Consider the following 21293-nt stretch of genomic DNA (forward strand, 5'->3'; position numbering starts at 1 on the left):
TCGAAGTTCTTCAAAATGAATTCTTTCAAACTAGCTTTGGTGGTGTTATGCTTACTCTCCTTACCATCTGGAAATAGATGCTTGCCAGGACGGAAAGATCCACAACGTGTAAGGGGTCAGCTGGAATCAATGGGTCCTCCAGAGGGTCATACGGTAACTTATATACGTTTCTTATCATAATATAAGACTCAGCTTTAACAGGCATCATTTTATACTTCATACTGAACATGGCTATGACATACGTACGGTGTGTGAATTATACAAAATCTGAGCTTCATAAATGAGATAATACTTACTTTAATGTAATTAATGAAGTGTTTAGCATTTAACCCCTTCATTTTTTAAGTGCAGTACATTACAAGTAAAGAAACTCCTAATCTGAATGTTAGCGATTAATTTAATTAAGAAAAAGTAGACATAAAGTTAAGATTTAAGATTTACCATGGTCAATTTCCGAAAATACGTTAGTACGGGAAAAATCAGGAACTGTCTCATTGAAATACAGTTAATATATTGAAAGTTGGTTCGTTCGGCTATAAAACAACTTTTCACTTAAATGTACGGACGAAGCAATTAGAATACGGCATATTGCAATGCAATGAAGTAAATAATTTAAACAGGTTATGTAAAATTCCTCATAATGCTTTATTATTCAATTAATTAAATAGTTATTCATCTGTTCATCAGATGCAGAAGCCATATCGAAGAAAAGCTTAGATGGAACCAAAATGGATTTAGAAATGGTAGTAGTACTGCTGGACACATCCTAGCATTGAGGCGCATATTAGAGGAAGCAGATATTCACAATCTCCCCCTCATGGCAACCTTCGTTGACTTTCGCAAGGCATTCGACTCGATTCATAGAGGAAAAATGTTCAAAATACTCAGGGCTTATGGAATACCGGAAAAAATGGTCAGTGCCATCCAAGTTATGTACAAAAACACCGAAGCCATCGTTCTCTCACCCGACGGTGCCACTGATCCTTTCCAAATCAAAGCAGGAGTTCTACAGGGCGATACTCTGGCCCTGTTTTTATTCATTGTCGTAGTAGACTACATAATGAGGAAATCAACCATAAATGCAGAGCAACTAGGCTTCACACTCAACCAAAGAAGAAGCTCAAGATATCCAAAAGAAGTCCTATGTGATCTAGATTTTGCGGATGATATTGTCCTATGTAGCGATGATCAGCACAACGGTCAAGAGCTACTGCAAAAGGTTGAAAAGCATGCTAGAAGTGTGGGCCTTAGACTTAATGAGTCAAAAACTGAATATCTCACAGTCAACATCAAAACCCAGGACAAAATCGACATCAAAATAAGTAGTGGTGCAAAACTAAATGAAGTCGACAACTACAAGTACCTTGGTTCCCTTGTGAGAGACAGTAAAAGTGAAATCAACAAACGAATTGGCATGGCATGGTCTGCTTGTAATAAAATGGACACTGTGTGGAAATCTGGCCTCAACAGAAAGACCAAACTAGACATTTTTAAATCAACTGTACAGTCTGTCATCATGTATGGCTCCGATACATGGACAGTTACGAAGGAATTGGAAGCAAAATTAGATGGGTGCTACACAAGACTTTTACGGAAATGTTTAAATGTTCATTGGAGTCAACATATGACAAATACTGAACTGTATGGCAATGAACCAAAACTATCCTGTAAGATACAACAACGCCGTCTCAAACTAGCAGGGCACTCATACAGGAACACCAAGGAACCAGTCTCTCAACGTATCATGTGGACACCAAAACATGGAAGGAGAAATAGGGGAAAACATAAGCTCAGCTATATAGATGTAGTTGCTAGGGACATCGGGGTGCTTCAAACTGATCTTCCTAACTTAATGAGGGACAGAAATAATTGGGCAAATCTCATTATGATTCCGACTTCTGTCGACTAGAGAGAGAGAGAGATTCATCTGTTAAATTAAGTAACCAAGTAATCAATCAAAAAAGTGTCAAGTTTACTTTTCTACCATTATCACATAGTACAGAAACCATTTTCACAAGAATTTCATTATTATACATTAATACTACATTATTAAATAAGTTCACTGATCGTTAATGTAGTATGAAGTGATTTTGTCTCTAATATAAATTACAAACATCAGAGAAAGTAGTTGGTAAAGGTGTCAGAATAAGAAAAAGCTATTGTTGTCTAGTACCTTCGGTGTATATTATATGATGTTTCTTACTACCTAATATGTGTATATTATATGTTGTTTCTTATGCTGTTTCTTACTTCCTAATATGTGTATATTATATGCTGTTTCTTATGCTGTTTCTTACTACCTAATATGTGTATATTATATGTTGTTTCTTATGCTGTTTCTTACTACCTAATATGTGTATATTATATGTTGTTTCTTATGCTGTTTCTTACTATCTAATATGTGTATATTATATGTTGTTTCTTATGCTGTTTCTTACTTCATAAAAAGAGGAAGAAAATAAGATGGGCAGGCAGGAAAACGACATGAGCTTAACCAGTGAAGATTTAATGTGACGTTTAAGTGAAATTTTAAATTGACGCAAGGACTTCATATCTTTTAAATTGTTTGGAAGGGAATTCCAGATAATAACATCACGACTGCAAATTTGCTATTGGTTCAGCATTGACCCTAAGTAAGCAATGTGAATATAGTTTTTTGAACTAGTAACGGTAATTACGAAAGTCGCAGTTATATGCGAAAGAAACGAGTTAACGCTTGTTGGTAAGATTCCATGGTTTTACATGAGTTATACATGACTTATCAATGTATACTTTATACTATATGTATATAAACAATGTAATGATAACTATGTAGGCCAAAACTATGCGAGATGTTGGAGTCCTTATACAGAGGTGCACTATGGGTATTATGTGAATCATTATAAATATTTCTGATAGTCTTATTTGTAAGAGAAGCAGATTTGAGAGCGTTGTGTTAAAGTGGTTAAAACAGTGGACTTGTGATCTAAGGATTGCAGGTTCGAGTCCTGGCCAGATCAGATGTGGCCTTGGGCAAGGCACTTTATCTCCATTGCCTATCTTCACTTCGGTATATAAATGGGGACCTGTGAGATAAACTGTCAGTTTAGATGAGTAAGCCTCATTACAGTGGACACACTGGACTCTGTTTCTCAAGTAACATGTAATCCAGTCATATGCAACCCCATGATAAGCATATAGTTATATTAACAGAATTATGTGGTCAATGGTATCAAATACCTTCGAGAGATCAAAGAAGATTCATAATGCTGACGTTCTTATTGAGTGATATGAGATTAGCAGGTTACATTTTGTATTCATTTTAATGATTGACGTAAGTTTATTCCGGCATTAAGTGTATGCAACCTTAAGAACTGAGTAACTCTTTCATACTTTAGCAAATAAATTTAATTTTTGCGACGAATAGACTTAAAAATACCAGCTGTAGGCCAAGTTTACTTCGAGTTTTTTAATCTTATGGTTGCGTTCAGTTAATGAACAACAACCCTGATATCCATTCTCTATAATTTCAGAAACTTGGAATTGGTAGAATCTACATTCTGATCATTGATAGCATCCGTCCAATCTTTAGACAGCAGCTCGTATCGATGTCCAGAAATATTCCCAACGCTAGTTCAAGCTCACATTTATTTCTCATATAGCATACAAAACTGAAGTACAGTAGTAATTAATAAACTGAAGAATAATGACATATGATGGACGTTATTGAAAAGCAAACGCAGTGCTGTTAATCAAAGCTGGTGACCTGTTGGTGCGAAAAAGAATGGAGAAAATAGATTGATACACGATAAAAATAAAAATAAGTACATATTACATAAATACTCGTCACATGCCTATATATAACAAGTATTGGTATTGTTACTGTTAATACTTATGTGTGAGCATAGTTTTGAGACTCTTTTGAAAAGCTTGCAGAGATTTATTTGACTTAATTGTAGAAGGAAATTTGTACCATATGTAAAATATCTATTAAACTGTAATTCACCATGTACAGTTTGATGGCGGGTCACATGGTAAAATATGGTTATTTCGACTACTGATAGAGGGCTCAATGCTTTCAGACAAATTGATAGCATCATCTATCACACTAGGCAGTACACCATTGCAATCCCACCAATCTTATACGAGTGAATATCTTTCATCATTAACAAGCTATATTTACGGTATAAATGATTTGTGGAAAGCCTTCTGGGTTTTATTATAAGTAGTTTGATAAATCTATTTTGTAAATATGTGGAGGATATAAAAAAGTAGTACATGTTGTAACATAAACTTCAATTTCGTAAGGGAGCTGAGAATAAAGAAATGAATTATAGTCAATTAGAATTGCTATTTCAGTTGGAAAGGGGTTTCTATAATGATAGATAATAACAATTTACATAGATCATTAAGATATTGACTCCAGAATACATTTTCATCAAGAAGCAATCCAAACTATTTTGTAAAATGTGATTTAAATATTTCAATACCGACAAATGAGAAACTATCGTAGCATGAATGACTTTTCTTAATTGTATGAAACATAAGTAGCTACTTTTGCCAAACCAATTCTTAAGTTGTATGAGACTCAGGTTCAATTCCTTTATTAAATCAGCACAATTTTTGTCAGAAAGCAACACATTGTATTATCATCAAATAGGCGAAGGGACACCCTAGTGTTATTTTAGTAAAATAACACTCTTAGAATAATTATGATTTATGGATTCATTTATGCTCAAAAAAAAAATTGTAATGATCACAAATATCGGTTACTATAATCATTTTCACAAAATATTTGTACTATTTGTAAAAATATGTTCGATTAAGGTTGTATAGGTTTTACAAAGTCTCGTACTCTTTTCGATTTTTGGACAAAATGCATGTGAATATAAGGTGTTATGAAAAGCATTTACAGATGGAGAGTAAGCTGAATTTAATAGGTGAACAATGAAGTCACCAGCTATAAAACAAGTTTTGTTTTCGACCGAAATGATTTATAGACAATTTCTAATATTATGATATAATGAATGCAAATCACTATCATGGGGTTCGGAAAAAACACTTGTTATATTATGACAACGTTGTTCTTACATAATAGTATACACTGTGCTTGAAGTTTGAAACGAGGAATGCATTACTAATGCGAATTGAACTGTGATATATAGGAGGGTTTTGTAGTATTAAGAAATAAACACATTCAGGTACGTTATAACTAATGTTGGGGATTTGATAAATTTGCTGAAAAGGGTAGATTGGGGGGAGAAGTTTTTTTGGCATAATTAATACCTTGTTGTAAAATGTTGAATTTTTAACTTGTAAAAATACATATTTCTTTCTATAAATCATGTTTAAAACCCCACAAGTAAGAAGGAATGTCCAAGTCTTAATGATCACCACAGCAACTTCGTTTCAGCTCGGAGCCTCTCGGGGCATGTCGGAGCAGCTGGATATTTAACAACATTGACATAAGTTTGCAACCATTTAGGAAATTCAAACAAACGGTAAATTATGTCACTGCTGTCAATTGACGAATCTTAAATTTAGCTTAGTCGTTTGAAATCTTAAGTATTTTCTTACTACCCCACAGGTTAACGCTTGTTGTTATTGTACTGAAGAAGATTATGGGATAAAACAAGAATTGGAAGACATCAAGTATATCCTGAATACGCTCATAAGTACACTGGAAAATGGAGGTTAGTATTCATTTGCTTTGGGTGTTGTTGATTTCACATAACTATAGTTTACTATTGAATACTATTATAGAAAATTAAAAAGGGTAAATGTAATCCGTCTGTTATATTCATTTATTCCCATATAGAGCAATCTCACACAAATAAACTTCAGAATTTAATGCATTCCATGAGGTTGTTTATGTTTCTTATAATCTACTACAAAAAAGGAGTGTAGAAAGTGTTTAAACATGTTCTGGAACCAAATATTTCTAAGCAACGATATGTAAGTCGTAGCGTTCCTTTCTTTGTGGAACACTCATTCAAATTTTTTAAGATTCACTTTTGATTAGTTCACAAATCATTCATTAGTAACAATATTGTTGTCGATGTGTTTGAATTTTGTTCACATTGAGTCTATAAATAACATTTCCGATTATAGATATAAGTTTCCCCCAAACTGGATTTTTGTTAAGTGCATTAAACGCGGAGTGTTTAGGTCTTAATTAGTACTTGTACAAGAACGTCTCTTAACCGTTCCTCATTGCTTTCTGAAGTTTCTTCTCCTTTTAATTAATCATGTGCATTAATTGAGAGATGTAATTTGTAGACCTTTAGACTATCTTGTAATGAAGATATCAGCTAGATGTGTATTCCGTTTCCTTGTCATAAGTAACCGAGATTATCGGCAACCTATAATCCGACACTGGATAATGTTCGCTGACTGATAAAAAATACTAACTGATAAATTGCCCAGAACGAACTCATTGGTAATCATAACTGGTTCTGCGTTACCAAATGTTTTGAAAATATGTCCTTTTTCATAGAATTTTCTTACCCTAAGATATCCAAAGTATCCCTTCTGCTCTATTTATGGCGCAAAAGGATGTGATCTTACTGCATATTAACCTTATGTGTAATGAATTCATACTATATAGTTGTGTTGAAGTTTGAACATGAAATATTATTATTAGTAAGTTCAGCATAAAATGTTGGCGAAATTTCTGATAACATTAATTAAGTAATATGAGACCTTTGAAGACATTTAATCGTCAGTCCACACCTGGCCACATACGTACTAGGAATCAATTGATTAACCCCATACAAATAAACCCGTAAAAGAAATATCTGTTATTTTTAGATTACTGTCCTGGACCACTTTCATATCCAAGTGATTGCTTGGATGTTCAAGAGAACGGTGATAACATGAGTGGCGTATACACAATAAAACCAGACGGCGCTGATCCATTTCAAGTATATTGTTACATGGATACTGACGGTGGAGGCTGGACGGTGAGTTCTATGTCTAAGATTGTACAGTAATACAGTGAATATGATATTAATATTTAAGGTTAAATATGGAACTGTTATCCATTTGTCGTGTTCAAATAAAACAAATTCGTCCCAAACTTCGAAATACTGGATGCAAATGTGTCATTCTTGTCTGATGTCGTTCGCGTTATTGGGATATACCGCCCTCCCGCGTTGAAGTGTACTGTTGCAGATTTCATCGCTGAATTTGCTTCACTCTTGGAGAATATAATTAATGCAAGAAGCCGACTGCTCATCGTCGGAGATTTCAACATTCATGTTGATGATCGTAATGATAATGACGCCATGAACTTCCTCGAGCTGCTATATTCTCTAGATCTGATTCAACACGTCTCACGTCCTACTCATGACTAGGAACATTCGTTAGATTTAATAATAACGAGGGCCGAATATTTGTTTGTGACTACTATTGATTATGATTGACCTTTTACTATCTGACCATTGCTCCGTTCATGTTACCACGAATCTTACCAAGCCAAGGTGTACAAGGATACTCGCACCTCTCGCAACATCGACATAACTGACGGATACGAGTTGCATCGGTGCTCTCACTATACGGTTTCGTCTGAGAGCACTGCGACAGAACTGGTTCATTATTACAACACTATAAAATGTGTAGATCAGCTTCGCTTGCTTTGTGGAAGATAGGCAGTATCCGAAATATGCTAGATCAGAGCGCAACTGAATAACTATCATGCTTTCACTACTTCCCGTCTTGATTACTGCAACAGTTTATTTATTGGCCTACATTCACAGGAAATCAATAAATTATAGCGCATTCAAACTTCTGCTGCGCGCCTCGTTACAAGAATAAAGAAATTTGAGCATAATACAGCCATTCTCAAAGATCTCCATTGGCTTCCTGTCAAGCAGCGCGTTATACATTTATGATTTTATTTATTACACATAAACTTCTCCATGGTGTGACACCGGTGTACCTGGAGGAGCTTCTGTGTCAGCTTGTTCCTAGTCGTAGTTTACGTAGAAACTCCGACCGGCAACTCCGACTGAATCAACCACGCTTACGTAATAATTTCAAATTCAAATTCAAATTTATTAATTTATAAAGCGTTAAATCTGTAAAATACATTCTAAAACGCTGTACAATAGTAAAACTACATATGAATATAATAATTAACAATTAATAACTAAAACGATGTTAAGAACTAATGTTTAAAAAACTGAGTAAAAAAGGTGAGTTTTCAAATCTCTCTTAAAAATAGTAAGACTATGTTGTGAACGAAGTGTCAGCGGAAGGGAGTTCCACAACCTAGGTGCATAGACGTGGAATGCACGTCCACCGAAGGTGGTGCACCTGTAACTCGGGGTACTCAACATAAAAGCATCATTGGACCTCAGGCGGTAGGTACTGTTGTGGCGCAGTTCAATCGACTCACCAAGATATTCAGGAGCCATATCATGTAGAATTTTAAAAACAATCAAGAGAACTTTAAAATGAATACGGAGCTGCACAGGAAGCCAATGTAAGTCTATGAGAGCAGGTGTAATGTGATCAGATTTTTTAAGACCTAGAACAAGTCTAGCAGCAGAATTCTGAACACGTTGCAATTTATTGATCAAATAACCGGGAGCACCATACATCAGACTGTTACAGTAATCAATTTGGCTAGTAATAAAGGCATGAATGAGTGAACAAGCAGCCTCATGAGTGAGATAGTCACGAATACGAGCAATATTATGAAGATGATAATATGCAACACTACAAACTTTCGAGACATGTTGGTCCATAGATAACTTCTCATCAAAAATAACACCTAGATTTCGCACTTTGGAACATGGTGTAATCTGTGCATCACCAACAGTGATATCACTAATGGTAACTTTTTCTAATTGTTGCCTACCACCCAATATGATGAATTCAGTTTTACTGTCATTGATTTTCAGTTTATTGGTCAGCATCCAGTGTCTTACATCAGAGATACATTCCTGCAAGGCAGTCACTGCGAATTCCTCCTGAGCACGAGAGTCTGGTTTGAATCCAATGTACAGTTGGTGATCATCGGCATATCCTTGAGCACTAGGTAAATGGCGTTCAATAATCTCGAGAACCGGTGCAGCATAAACCGTGAACAGAACGGGTCCCAAACACGAGCCTTGTGGAACGCCAAATCTCAGTTGATATGATTTGGACAGCTTGTTATTTACCATAACTTGCTGGGTGCGTCTTTCGAGATATGATTTAAACCAACACAGGGCTGTGGAAAACACCCCAAGATGTGATTCAATAGTCTTTAACAATATCCCATGATCGATGGTGTCAAAGGCAGAGCTGAGGTCTAACATGACGAGAAGAACCACTTTCTGCCTGTCGAACTCCAGCCGCATATCCGACTGAACTTTGAGTAGTGAGGTCTCAGTACTATGAAACTGCCTGTATGCAGACTGATTAGGAGGTAGTAAATTGTTGTTCGATAAATGTAGTTGAAGCTGTCCAACAACTGCTCTTTCCACCAATTTTGACAGAAACGGAAGGTTACTCACAGGTCGGTAGTTGCTGAAAACATTCTCCGCCCCCGGTTTCTTCAAAATTGGCGTTACCACAGCGTTTTTCCAAACTGGTGGAAAGTAGCCATGTTGCAGAGACATGTTTATCACCATAGTTAAAAATGGTAGAATCACCTCCGCACATTCCTTGAGCAACCACGTCGGAATTGGATCGTTCACACAATGTTTGTTCGGAGACTGGCGGAGAAGTGCCCTAACGTCTTCCTCACTTAAAACAGAGAATGAATGGAAAGACGGTGTAGCGGAATGAGCAATATTCTGTCGACAGATATCAGGGACATCATCATTATCAAGTTCATCTCTGATCTTGTCAATTTTGGACATAAAATAGTCACCGAAATCATTCGATAGTTCGTCCAAAGAAATAGTCGGTGGATATTGAATGTCACAATTCGGTTTCAGGAGGGAGTTCATTAGCTCAATTAGTCTTTTCGAATCAGAAGAACAGTCTATTACCTTTTGTGAGTAGTGCTCAGTTTTAGCCCTGATAAGCTGAGCTCTAACCGAATTACGGTGATGTTGGAATTGTTGTTTTCGAAACTCTCTATCAACAGGATCATCCACAGGACACTTTCGCCAACAACGCTCGGCTTTGCGGCGGGCACATTTGCCTTGTTTAATTTCATCATTCATCCATGGAACAACTGGTCTGATCGTGATGACTTTAGTCTTAACAGGTGCGTGTTTGTCGATGAGTTCTCGGAGAGTTGTATTATAGAGTGCCACGATACGATCTAGATCCATAGGAGATGTTACTGTCATATCTGATGTAATGGTACACAGTGGGGAAGCCTGGATATCCCTTTTAAACATGGCGATGTCGATGGCTTTATATTTCCTAAAGGATATGGATTTCCGATCAAGACGTAGTTTCGGAAATGCAAGGTCACTATGTACGAAGGCATGATCTGATATAAAGTGAGCGACATCCGGTGTCGATAAAACTAAATTGTCGCATTCCCTCGTGATCAGTAAGTCGAGTACGTGACCCGCGGAATGCGTGTGGTCTTTGACATGTTGTTCAAGACCAAAGCTTGAAATAAGGTCATTGAACTTCCGTGCATGCATGTCCGAAACATCATCAACATGGATATTGAAATCCCCAGTGATTACAACTGGTTCCTTATATGCAATAACAGACTCCAAGTAATCTGCAAATTCCTCCATAAAACAGTTAACTGAGGTCGAATGTTCTGCCGAGTAAGGAGGGCGATAAACGACAATGATCCTGACCGTAATATCCGGTCCTGTGACTCTCCATTCAGAAGACTCAAATGATTGGCCCTGGTTTGCAATGATTTTCTTTGCTTCCAGTGGTTCTTTGCACAGTAAACCAGTTCCTCCACCAGCCCTGTCCTCTCTAGGGTGGTCATATAGCTTATAACCATTAGGTGCTCACTCACATCGGATTGCATCATCGTCCTTTTTCAACCAAGTTTCCGTGACAGCACACAGATCAACAGCATTGGATACAATGTAGTCTGAAAAATCACCGGTTTTGTTCCTTATGGAGCGAGTGTTCACTGTACAAAAATTCAAGCTTGACAAATGTCTAAGAGACCTAGGTGGATTCGGTACCCGTTTCACTATTTGCAAATTACCATAATCAACCCCATCGCGTCGATCAAATTGTCTAATTCTTGGCTTCCCAGATCTGCACCCACGTTTGGTCCGCACTGAGTCGTTAAGAATGCTATTGTCTCGAAGGAGTTGAAAAAGTGTGTTAGATTATCTCGGTAATTGGCCTCCATTCAGTTCGAGAAGCCGCTCCGCAGAATAGCGTAATATTGTCATTGAGTAGGAATCTCCAATAACGAGATCTCCATGCACAATTGCACCAGAACAATAGAACTTAGTTCTGTTCTTGAAGTGTCGTGAAGGCCTGTGTGTAGGCTCGTGTGTAGGCTCGCTATAGAATAACTGGTCTAAGCTTTTATCACTGCCGTAGGGAATAACTCCCAGAGTTGAAAAATTATATGTGTCCAAATTCCACAAATGACACCAAATATGGGTGAACAGTAAACCAATACATACGAAATTTGGCTGAACAACATAGTACCGATAACAAAATCCTTAAATATCCGAGTATACGTAATAAAAACGATAAAATATGAGAGCAAGAATTGACAAGCAGCCACACGCGGCGCTACACTAATATCTGATTTTCTAATGTGTGTAATAATTTCTATGGTGAGCGTGCTTTGTCGACCTATGCACCACGCCTATGGAAAAAGCTTCCACATTTACTAACCTCAGTGGACGATTTTTATCTTTATAAATCTAAACTGAAGACTCATCTCTTTGAAGAGTATATTTAATCAGAATTGTTTATGTATTAATATTTTGCATAGTATTCTTAGTATTGCAGAGAGAGAGTTTAACTTTTCTAATTTTTAACGAATTGGATAATTTGTTTTCATTGCTTGCAATTTATATGTTGTACGACGCTTTGAGATGTTTTCCATGTAATGCGCCTTTTTTAAGAATATAGTTACATTAAATTACATTCATTCACATTTAAAAAATCTGTACAAATCATAATTTATTATAGCATAATAATTGATATTTAAAGTTTCCTACTTAAATTTTTACAGTTATATGGTAGCTCCAAAGAAGTACTACGTTTTACATTAAAAAGATTCGAGATATTTCCTGTACTGGTCGAAATACATATCTTCACTTATTCTTTCCTACAGTGTCAAATATAGTTATTTTCGTAGATTGCAGTCTTATGCAAGCCAAAACGTGAAATAGCAATTGTACTTTTAATTTACAGAATATAGCAATTTACAGTATATGGCACGATAGGCTAATCACTGCTTCGTCACTGTTAGCGTCTATATCATGGCCACCTATGTTCTACACACAATATAGTAACAATCATCATTCAGCACTGTTCAACTAAGAACTTTAAACTTTAAAGAAGTTTTTCAGAAATAGTTATTTCCATTCCATGCATGAAACAATGTATACCATAAATTTGCATAGATGTTGATGGTTAGCATAAACTAAAAGAGCTGATATCTATGTTCATGGTACACAATATACTATATTCCATTTATCAGAAATAATGCATTGTCTCTGCTCAATATAAGTAAATAATAATAATAATAATAAATGAACTTATTGAGCGCTAAAATCTACGAAGTATTCAATAGCGCTCTACAACCCTAATAGAACGCCGACTTGAAAAAAATGAGTCTTCAAACAAGACTTGAACTGACTGAGAGTGGGAGAACTCCGCACAGATATGGGCCCGGCTGATGGAAAGGCACGGTCGCCGTCGGTTTTCAGTTTAGTTCTGGGAACAGTGAGAATGAGTGTATTGCTAGAACGCAAGGTATAACGAGTATTGACCTGGAAGGACAGATGGTCCGACAAAAAGGCGGGTGCCATTCCATGAATGCATTTATACACGAGGAGCAGTACTTTGAACTTAATTTTGATTCAACAGGCAATCAATGCAAAGAAAGTAAATCTCGTGTGTTACCCATTACGTGGAAAAGTAAAGGTGATTGTCACATTGAAATGTTACCTTTAAAACGGTTAAGACGAAAGTATACCGATTTAGCAAAGTAATATATTCTTTTATTTCTTGAAAGGTATTTCAAAGGCGAGAAGATGGTTCCGAAGATTTCTTCAGATCTTGGAACGATTACAGAGATGGGTTTGGTTCTTTGGAAGGAGAACATTGGTTGGGTAATGAGAAGTTATACTCCTTGACCAATCAGAGGAGGTATGGACTCCGTGTAGACTTGGGAGATTTTGAAGACGCGACACGATTCGCCAAGTACGACTTTTTCATCATCGCAGACTCGATCGACAAATATAGATTGCAACTTGGAATATTTTCTGGGAATGTTGGTGAGTGTTTGCGACTCCGTTTTCATTCCAGGAAAAACTTTTGATACCTTAGGTGGGAGGGTTTATATACCCTCGATTCGATCGACCTTAGATAGATGCCTCGCAAAAGCTGCTGAATATGAGTAGAATTTGACGCTACATAGACATAATGTATGATCGGCCTTTGAAACTCGTTAAGGATTTGGTCATGAAATATTAATGCAGCACCAGTAAGCAAAGAATGCTTGTATTTAGTACTTGTAATCAACGAATTGGTTTACCACATGCTTACAAACTGCAATAATCGATGAAGGCTGAGAGATTCGAAACGACTAGCATTGGTCTTTCTTGAAATGAAAGAGGCATTATCTAACTGTTCTGTAAGGTCCACATATCGGAATCGGATACTTTTAACAGTCACATCACTCAGCACACACACAGAACAAAGGTTTACATTCCACATGTTATGTTACTTACACCTACGTATTTTTATTACCTAGTTATTAATTAGTACACATTGTTACACTGGTCACACAGTTTATCTTCCTATTCTGTTAATCTCCTAAGCTTTCTAATTTCCATCGTTCAGTCTGTCGTCGTTTAGTTGCCTGTCTATTTTTCTAGTTTGAATGTGTTCTTCCGGTTTACGATTCAGTAAGCTTTGAAGAAGTTCTTGGTAAGACCGAAACGTTAGGCGCTCTTACTTATACATTTAACATTTGTAATAGTACAGCAATTACAGGTTAATTGTAAAGGGCAATTGAAAATGGGACTGACCGGTTCCGTTAAAAAAAAAACGAATTCTTGGCATAGGATTTGTAAAATGCCTCAACGTTCAAACCGAAAGGGTCACAAAGAGAAATATAAAATAATCGGCAATTACATCACAACGCTTAAGCTAATTGACCACAAATGTAGGATAAACCCGCCAGGGCTTATGCATTACAATTTACACTTCGGGTGGCTTCCAATTTTAACATTTCTTAATTCCAATTGGGAATCTTTGCAATTTAGAAAGTTATTTTGGAATGATCAACCGTAGATTGCGCTAAGAGGAAAACCCACCTTGGGATGAACAAACCACCCGGCTGGGTATCGAACCCGGACCATCCCGAAGGCTGAGCATAATTGCTTCAAATGCCGCAGCCTTTCTCATTCGGCCATAACATCAGTTATAAGCTTTAGTTATCGCTATCAAATTGATAGATGGTTCCATGTGTTTTAATAATTGCAGTTAGAACATCATATGGTCTTCAAGTAATTTCTTGTTGTTGTTGCAGGTGATGCTATGGCCGTTTGCGATAACATGCAATTCTCTTCTCGTGACATGGATAACGATGTATGGGCAAATAGCTGTGCGTTGAGCTACAAAGGAGGATGGTGGTACGAGAGATGTCACCACGCTAACCTCAACGGTGCATACCATGAAGGAGATCACTCGTCATATGCTGATGGAGTCAACTGGCTGCAATGGAGAGGACACCAATACTCTCTAAAATTTTCCGAAATGAAGTTGAGACCGATATGATATATTTCTCATCAGCATTCTATCAAAATGGTTTAAATTTCTAAAATAATCAAGTTATTTGTTAAAGTTGAGCTTCAAACGTGTTGGAATTTTCTTGATCTGATTTTAGCTCTCTCATATTAAATTTTTGAATGGATTCATACACTCCTCACTGATTGTCCCTTAAATTCCTGTAATATTATAACGAATAGCTTGGTGAAATTCCTATCTTATACACAAATTAAATATGTATTAATTTTAAAATCTAAGCTTTATTGTTAATGGAAATATATTAAACCCCCAAGTTGCCATCAGGGTCTCATATTTTCTTGTTATTTGTATTCCTATAATATAAGTCGTGGCACTGAAGTGTGTGGTTAATATTCACGTGTATAATGTTAATGGCTTCTGGTTACACCAATTTTTCGCCTCAGATTCATGCAAGGTAGCAAAAAGTAAGTTAATCTATTGGGTACCTTTATTGGTATTCCTTTATGACTAGAGTTTTGTTACTGCTATATCCAACTCCAGTATCAATTGTTAAAATGATAGTCCTTTACTCCTAAGAGATCTATCACTATTTGAGACAGGTCATCTTTTTGTATTTCACTCTGTGATTTAAGGACATTCCAATCATTATAACACCTTCCAAAGTTACCTACCGTTAGATAGAGTGACCAGAGATTAACACGTCTGTATATTCTAAATCCACTGACCGTGACATATATCTCGACTATCATAGTTTTCACTCAATTCATATTAAAGAGTCAATTGTCTTTAGCTGAATGCTTCGCTACAAACGCATCTGTTCTGATCCCTTACAATTTCGTAGTCAATCAACCACCCTCATTGGCCATTTTATTGATTGCAATTATCCCTACAAATTATTGAAGAGAACCTTGAACAAGGTCTTTAGGATTCCCAGGGATAAATTGCTTCAAAATCAACATAGGGAGGTGAAAGGGAATCGTATTCCGGTTCTCCTTACGCGCAGCGATCAGGTCAATCCATTCATCAGGCTCGTCAAAAATGAATGGAACACGTTGAAATAGGGAGACGATATGGGTGACATTTTTATTAAACCCATGTAATTGCTACAAGACAACCTCCTAGCATACGCAACATCCTTGTTAGGAATCGTTTACCCTCCACCGATACTTCCTAACCCAAGGGAAATATTAAATGTGGTTAACCCCCGTGTAAGGTCTGTCATCATATAATCACGGACCCTGACATTCATCTCTCTCTCCACCATGGGTGTGTTTTCATCCAGACCCATACAACTGTGACGCTCCCTTTGTGATATAACGTATCACTTGTGTTGTCTGTCCTGACATACAGTGTATTAGTCAAACCCCCACTCCATTTCGATACGGCTGAGTAATTACAAAAGCAATATCATACTCAACAAAACCAGTTTTCCAGTGGCTGAACATTTTCATCTTCCACAACACAATATCGACTACCTAACGTTTGCCATGATCCTGTGTAATTTGTCTGTCTGTCGTAGAGCTTCGCTTGGTTTGTAGGTATGTACGTGCACGATTACAAGGTACTTCTAAGCGTTAGGACCACTACTTCCTTATACATCAGGATCATTATACATCAGGATATTATATTCCAACAGGCTCCGAGGACGAGCACATATTCACCAGGTTGAGTAGTAGTATATGACCTGCACTTCTGTAATGTAGTATATTTGACAGCAACGTAGACCTTAACACTGTACTGAATGAATGGTCCAGATAAAACTAGCCCTAAAGCTCTTCTTCGTACAATTGAGCAACTCATCCTTGTTCCTGTACAGTGATTACAACCGATTGCTCGAGAAACAAAAACAATCAGTGCCTGATTTCTAGATATTGCATAGCTAGAAGAAAACAATGGCATATCTATATCAATCATAATAAACTTGGTCTGAAGATGCTTTGCTATATATAGAGCCACACTATTATGTCTTATTTCAATGTATCAAAAGTCCTCGTTGAATCCCACTGGAAATTGAAGGTCTGAGTGAAAGACTACACATTGTCTTTAAATTTGACAGTGATATAGACGTGTCAACAATGCTGTTTACGTTTGAATTTACAGTTGCACGGACCAAACGGAATTTCTCTGCAAAGAATAATTGACGTGGAGTGAAGTTCTTATTTACTTCGGAATGTATTTGTGGATCAAGTTAAACACTGTTTAATAGGTTAACATGTGCGTCTGAATTAAGCACAGTCGTATTGTACAAAGTAGGTGTTATGCAGCCTATGTGTTGTACTGTAGAATGTTTCATTATTATTACGTGTATCGGTGGAGGATGGAGGAGTGGGGGTTGGGGTGGGGTTCAGTTTTTTTTTATTTTGAAGTGAACCGCGGATGGCGGGGGAAATTACCAGGTTTAGGGTCCTTCGCTTCGAACTCACAAGTGATAAATGAGGATGCAATAGTGTTCTTCCGTTGAAACAACGGCTGACAATTTATTACAAACTCTTAATGATAAATATACAAATGAATAAATCATGATACATGACAATATACATGGCTTAAAGAATTACCTATCTCGGGGAAAACCTATACTCAATCTATGAAATACCAATAACATCAGAACAAATACAATTGAAGAATGAATACCCGCAATACTGTACAAATGTATAATGAACATATAATCTGCACTTGGAAATAATACAATATGTTTGCCAACAGGCGAGGACTTCTTGGATACCATTGGCTTCGAGCCTGAAGCCGATAACCATTCAAAACCTGAGGCATCCTGCCTCTTAAAAGGGGGACATCTCCTCACTGACTCCAGATAGTCCAGATATGGGTATTATTACATAGATGGGCAATCAAAGTTACGAAATACTAAGGGGTTTTACGAGGCGAACCCCGGAGCTCTGCAGGGACGCTGAGGGCCATTATCACAGCGTGTGCAGAACTAACAAAACACGTGCAAAAGTTATGTGCACAAAAGCTATTACATAACACATATAAATATTCATAGGCTGCAAACAACAAAATTTCACTTCACTACAATATTTTTCCGGGGGCTGGAAATACCTTGGTAGATTTAATCACTACCCTAAAACAAAACCTTACTATTCATTAGTAAATAACTACAAAGAATGAATGTAAGAATTGTTTACGTACACTCTACGCACATGCGACCACATTCAAAACAATTTCTGAACTTGTTCTTTATAACGCAATGTGAGTGCAATAAACTGGGTCTGGCACTAGCTCCAAGGAAAGCTTTGCATATCTGTTAATATCTCCAGGGTAGTAATATTAGACTTAAGCTTAACAGAGATTTAAATAAACATATTCAATACTTTTACAAGACAATGCCTCAATGCATGTAAATATCAACTTTTGGCCTACAATTCTTCTGTCAATTTTTCGCTCTAGAATAGTTCTGTAATTTCGTCGTTTCGTAAAGAAAATGACCAGATTAGTCAAAGAAAACGCTGTGGTATTATAGTCACCGATTCATTTAGTACCTAGTGAATCCATGGAACTTTTATCAGGTAATAGAGATATATTGAATTTTCTTTAAGAAAAACCCTTCGATATTTTTTTTTTCTGATCAGTATTTCCTTTCAGTAACTTAACCCAAACGTGATGGCAATGATGTATCTTGTAACAACTATCACGCGATTGGCATGAAACTTTACACTCTCTTGATGAAAGTGTTATCTAATCTCCCGTACTTGATGATAGGTCAGTTTCAACGGGTTACCTATTTGAAAGTGGTTATTCGACATTGTTTGCCAAATATACAAATAATGGTAATAAATCTATGGAACGCCAAAACTGACAAAAGTACAGAACAAAAATGATGTCAACCTAAGTCATTATAATGACCAAGAACAATTTAAATCCTTATATGGCACTAATAGCACCTCCACATAATGACCAAGAACATTTTACTCACCATGCGATCCTAACACTTACACATAATGACCGCCAATACAGACAATATTCACAAGCCCTTATGTGGGGATGCGCATAACGCCACGTAAGGACTAACGCAGTTCGCTAGTTTTTATATGGTGATTCGAGTATCTGCATCAGGACTAACGAACTGCGTTAGTCCTTATGTGGCTATGAGATTATCCACATAAGGACTAACAAACTTCGTTACTTCTGATGGAACCTTCCAAGGCTGAAAATTAAATATATATTGGGATGGCAAGAGCAAACTAAAGATGACGTCATAACTTTCAAATGAAGAAAGACCATATTTAACTGAAAGTTTTGTGCTATTTTGGAAGGTAATTCCTTTTCATTTAACAATTTTTGCGTTCTTAAACGAGAGTATACTACACCGTTATCTTCACTTGGACAGGCAGATGTAATGTTCAATCTTCTTCGAATATAAGCAGTGTAATTCCGTATATGTGTTGCCGTATCTTTTGAATCAACAAGTGGTCCTTCTGGTTCATTGAAACCAATTTGATACCATAGGGATTCTTTTGTTAACCCCACAGTTTTATCTTCAAAACATGTATATGATTCTACAGGTTATAGTTGTAAATCGGTCTCTTGTAATTGCGTCTCCTTTTAAAATACGTTACACAATCCATATACTTCCTCCAACCACAAACTTCAAATAGAGACAAGGGTTCGTTGTGGCATAACGTCTGTAATTTCCCCATGACGTAATAGCGTGTAAAAGAAAGGCATAAGTTCGTCGTGAATGACATGTGCAATATTTCCCGGCATGAATCGACGAAAGAGCAGATGATTACTTTTCTTAAAGTTTATAAATATGTATCCATGAAAGTTGAAGTTTAAGTATTGCATCGTTGTGTAGGTAAATTTATCGGTTTGAGACGTCGACAGTGAAATAGACATACTTTCTTAAACATCGTCTGTACTATTTTTGACAAACAATAAACTCTACGAATGTTGTGAAGAACAAAACTTTCTGAAATTACAGATTTTATCATTTAGTTCCTGTCCAGAACACCAGGCAATATAACCTTCAGGTATGCTATCATTCAGCTTGTCTCGATAAATCTGAGATGAAAATATTTTCATAAAGATTCCGTTTGCTATTGAATTGTGAATAAGGCTCTAAACATCAACACAGACAACAAAACAACCTTAGTAACCTCCCTAACCTCTATAGACGCCATGCTTCCTTCCGCGTTGTGAACAAGTTTACGACGATGTGGGGAACCACGTTTCATTCTAAAGTGGTAATAACCTAACGTTTGCCTTAGCCTACACGTCTTTGGTTGCGTATAATGGGTACAGTATTGCTTACATATACATTCCCACAATAACATTTGGTGCCTTGTTCATAGTATTAAATATCGTGAATGGTATCTTCCACTTAACTAATACTGTCTAGATATCGATGGATATTATGGCTGTGCGTGTAATTATTACTGCACTTGGTATTCCTATAATATCGTGAGATATAGACCACGTCTTTTCGTACTATCCATCACATTGGGCCTCAGAAATGACTTTCCATTCCACTCAAAATAGCATTCAAGCTTTTAGGTATTCCTTGGATAAAAATAGTTCGACGGACAAAATTTACATATTTAATCAAGCATTATGCATACTCCTTTATGATTACCAAAACCTTCTTCTTTGAAGTCGAAAAATCCATAAAAGCCAGTATATACATTTACAAATTGTTTATTAAGTTAAATATCTCTTTCGTAAATGAGTGAGAAAACACTCGATCCCTCTGACAACTGAACAAGTTAACATTGTCGACCTAAACTAAACCTGTACTGACTTTTACCGAGATTGTCGTTGTCTGTGTGCCTTCCTCAAACTAATACACACAATATACAGCCTGTGCTGTATCAACTCAAACTTAGAAAAAAGTACTAAGAAGAAGCAATATCAACAACAATGCGATACCAAGACACTGTCTAGTTTATTTGTGAATCTATTCAATAAGAATTGCTTAACTTGTGACGGTCAGTAACCCTCAATATTTTTACAAACGCCGTAATGAGATACATGTAAATGTAATCGCCCTTTCCTTAGAAATCAGCAAGCTTGAACTGATACACCTATCATACCCAAGAACTGGACTACACATGTAATCAATTGCTGACTATTTAATTAATAGAAACTGTTTTAAAATGCTGATTACTTAATAGGTAGCATGAAAACATATAGCAATATTTGGATTGTACAGGTACAATAGTTATACACTAGTTCATTTCATTTTAGTATACATACAAATAGGTTGTACAGGTAACTCATCGTTAGCATTACTTAAACTATAGAACTGCTTATTTTTGTTGCATATTCTATCTTTTGATTATGGATCCGCCTTTACAAGTTTCAAATATTTTTACCTTCATATTGTTTATTTAAAGATGATAGTTGATATCTACGTTAACCTCAACCCTATCTCCATATCCGATTGGGTTTCTTTTCCTTCCATTATGTTAACTATAATGCGGGCATGTTCT

The 21293-nt window shown here is 36.5% G+C and overlaps 1 protein-coding gene across 1 annotated transcript in view; it reads left to right on the forward strand.

The window, feature by feature from the left end:
* The window catches only part of LOC139970198 (uncharacterized), a 26820-nt gene continuing 5527 nt past the window's right edge, over window positions 1-21293 (forward strand). The window contains exons 1-5 of the mRNA XM_071975837.1: window positions 1-153; window positions 5567-5672; window positions 6790-6941; window positions 13109-13370; window positions 14630-14865. Of these exons, the coding sequence (XP_071831938.1) occupies window positions 16-153; window positions 5567-5672; window positions 6790-6941; window positions 13109-13370; window positions 14630-14865 (894 nt within the window). The 5' untranslated portion in view covers window positions 1-15. The remainder of the gene's footprint in view (window positions 154-5566; window positions 5673-6789; window positions 6942-13108; window positions 13371-14629; window positions 14866-21293) is intronic.

Source organism: Apostichopus japonicus, chromosome 7, assembly GCF_037975245.1.
Source record: "Apostichopus japonicus isolate 1M-3 chromosome 7, ASM3797524v1, whole genome shotgun sequence".
NCBI classification, from domain to species: Eukaryota; Metazoa; Echinodermata; class Holothuroidea; order Aspidochirotida; family Stichopodidae; genus Apostichopus; species Apostichopus japonicus.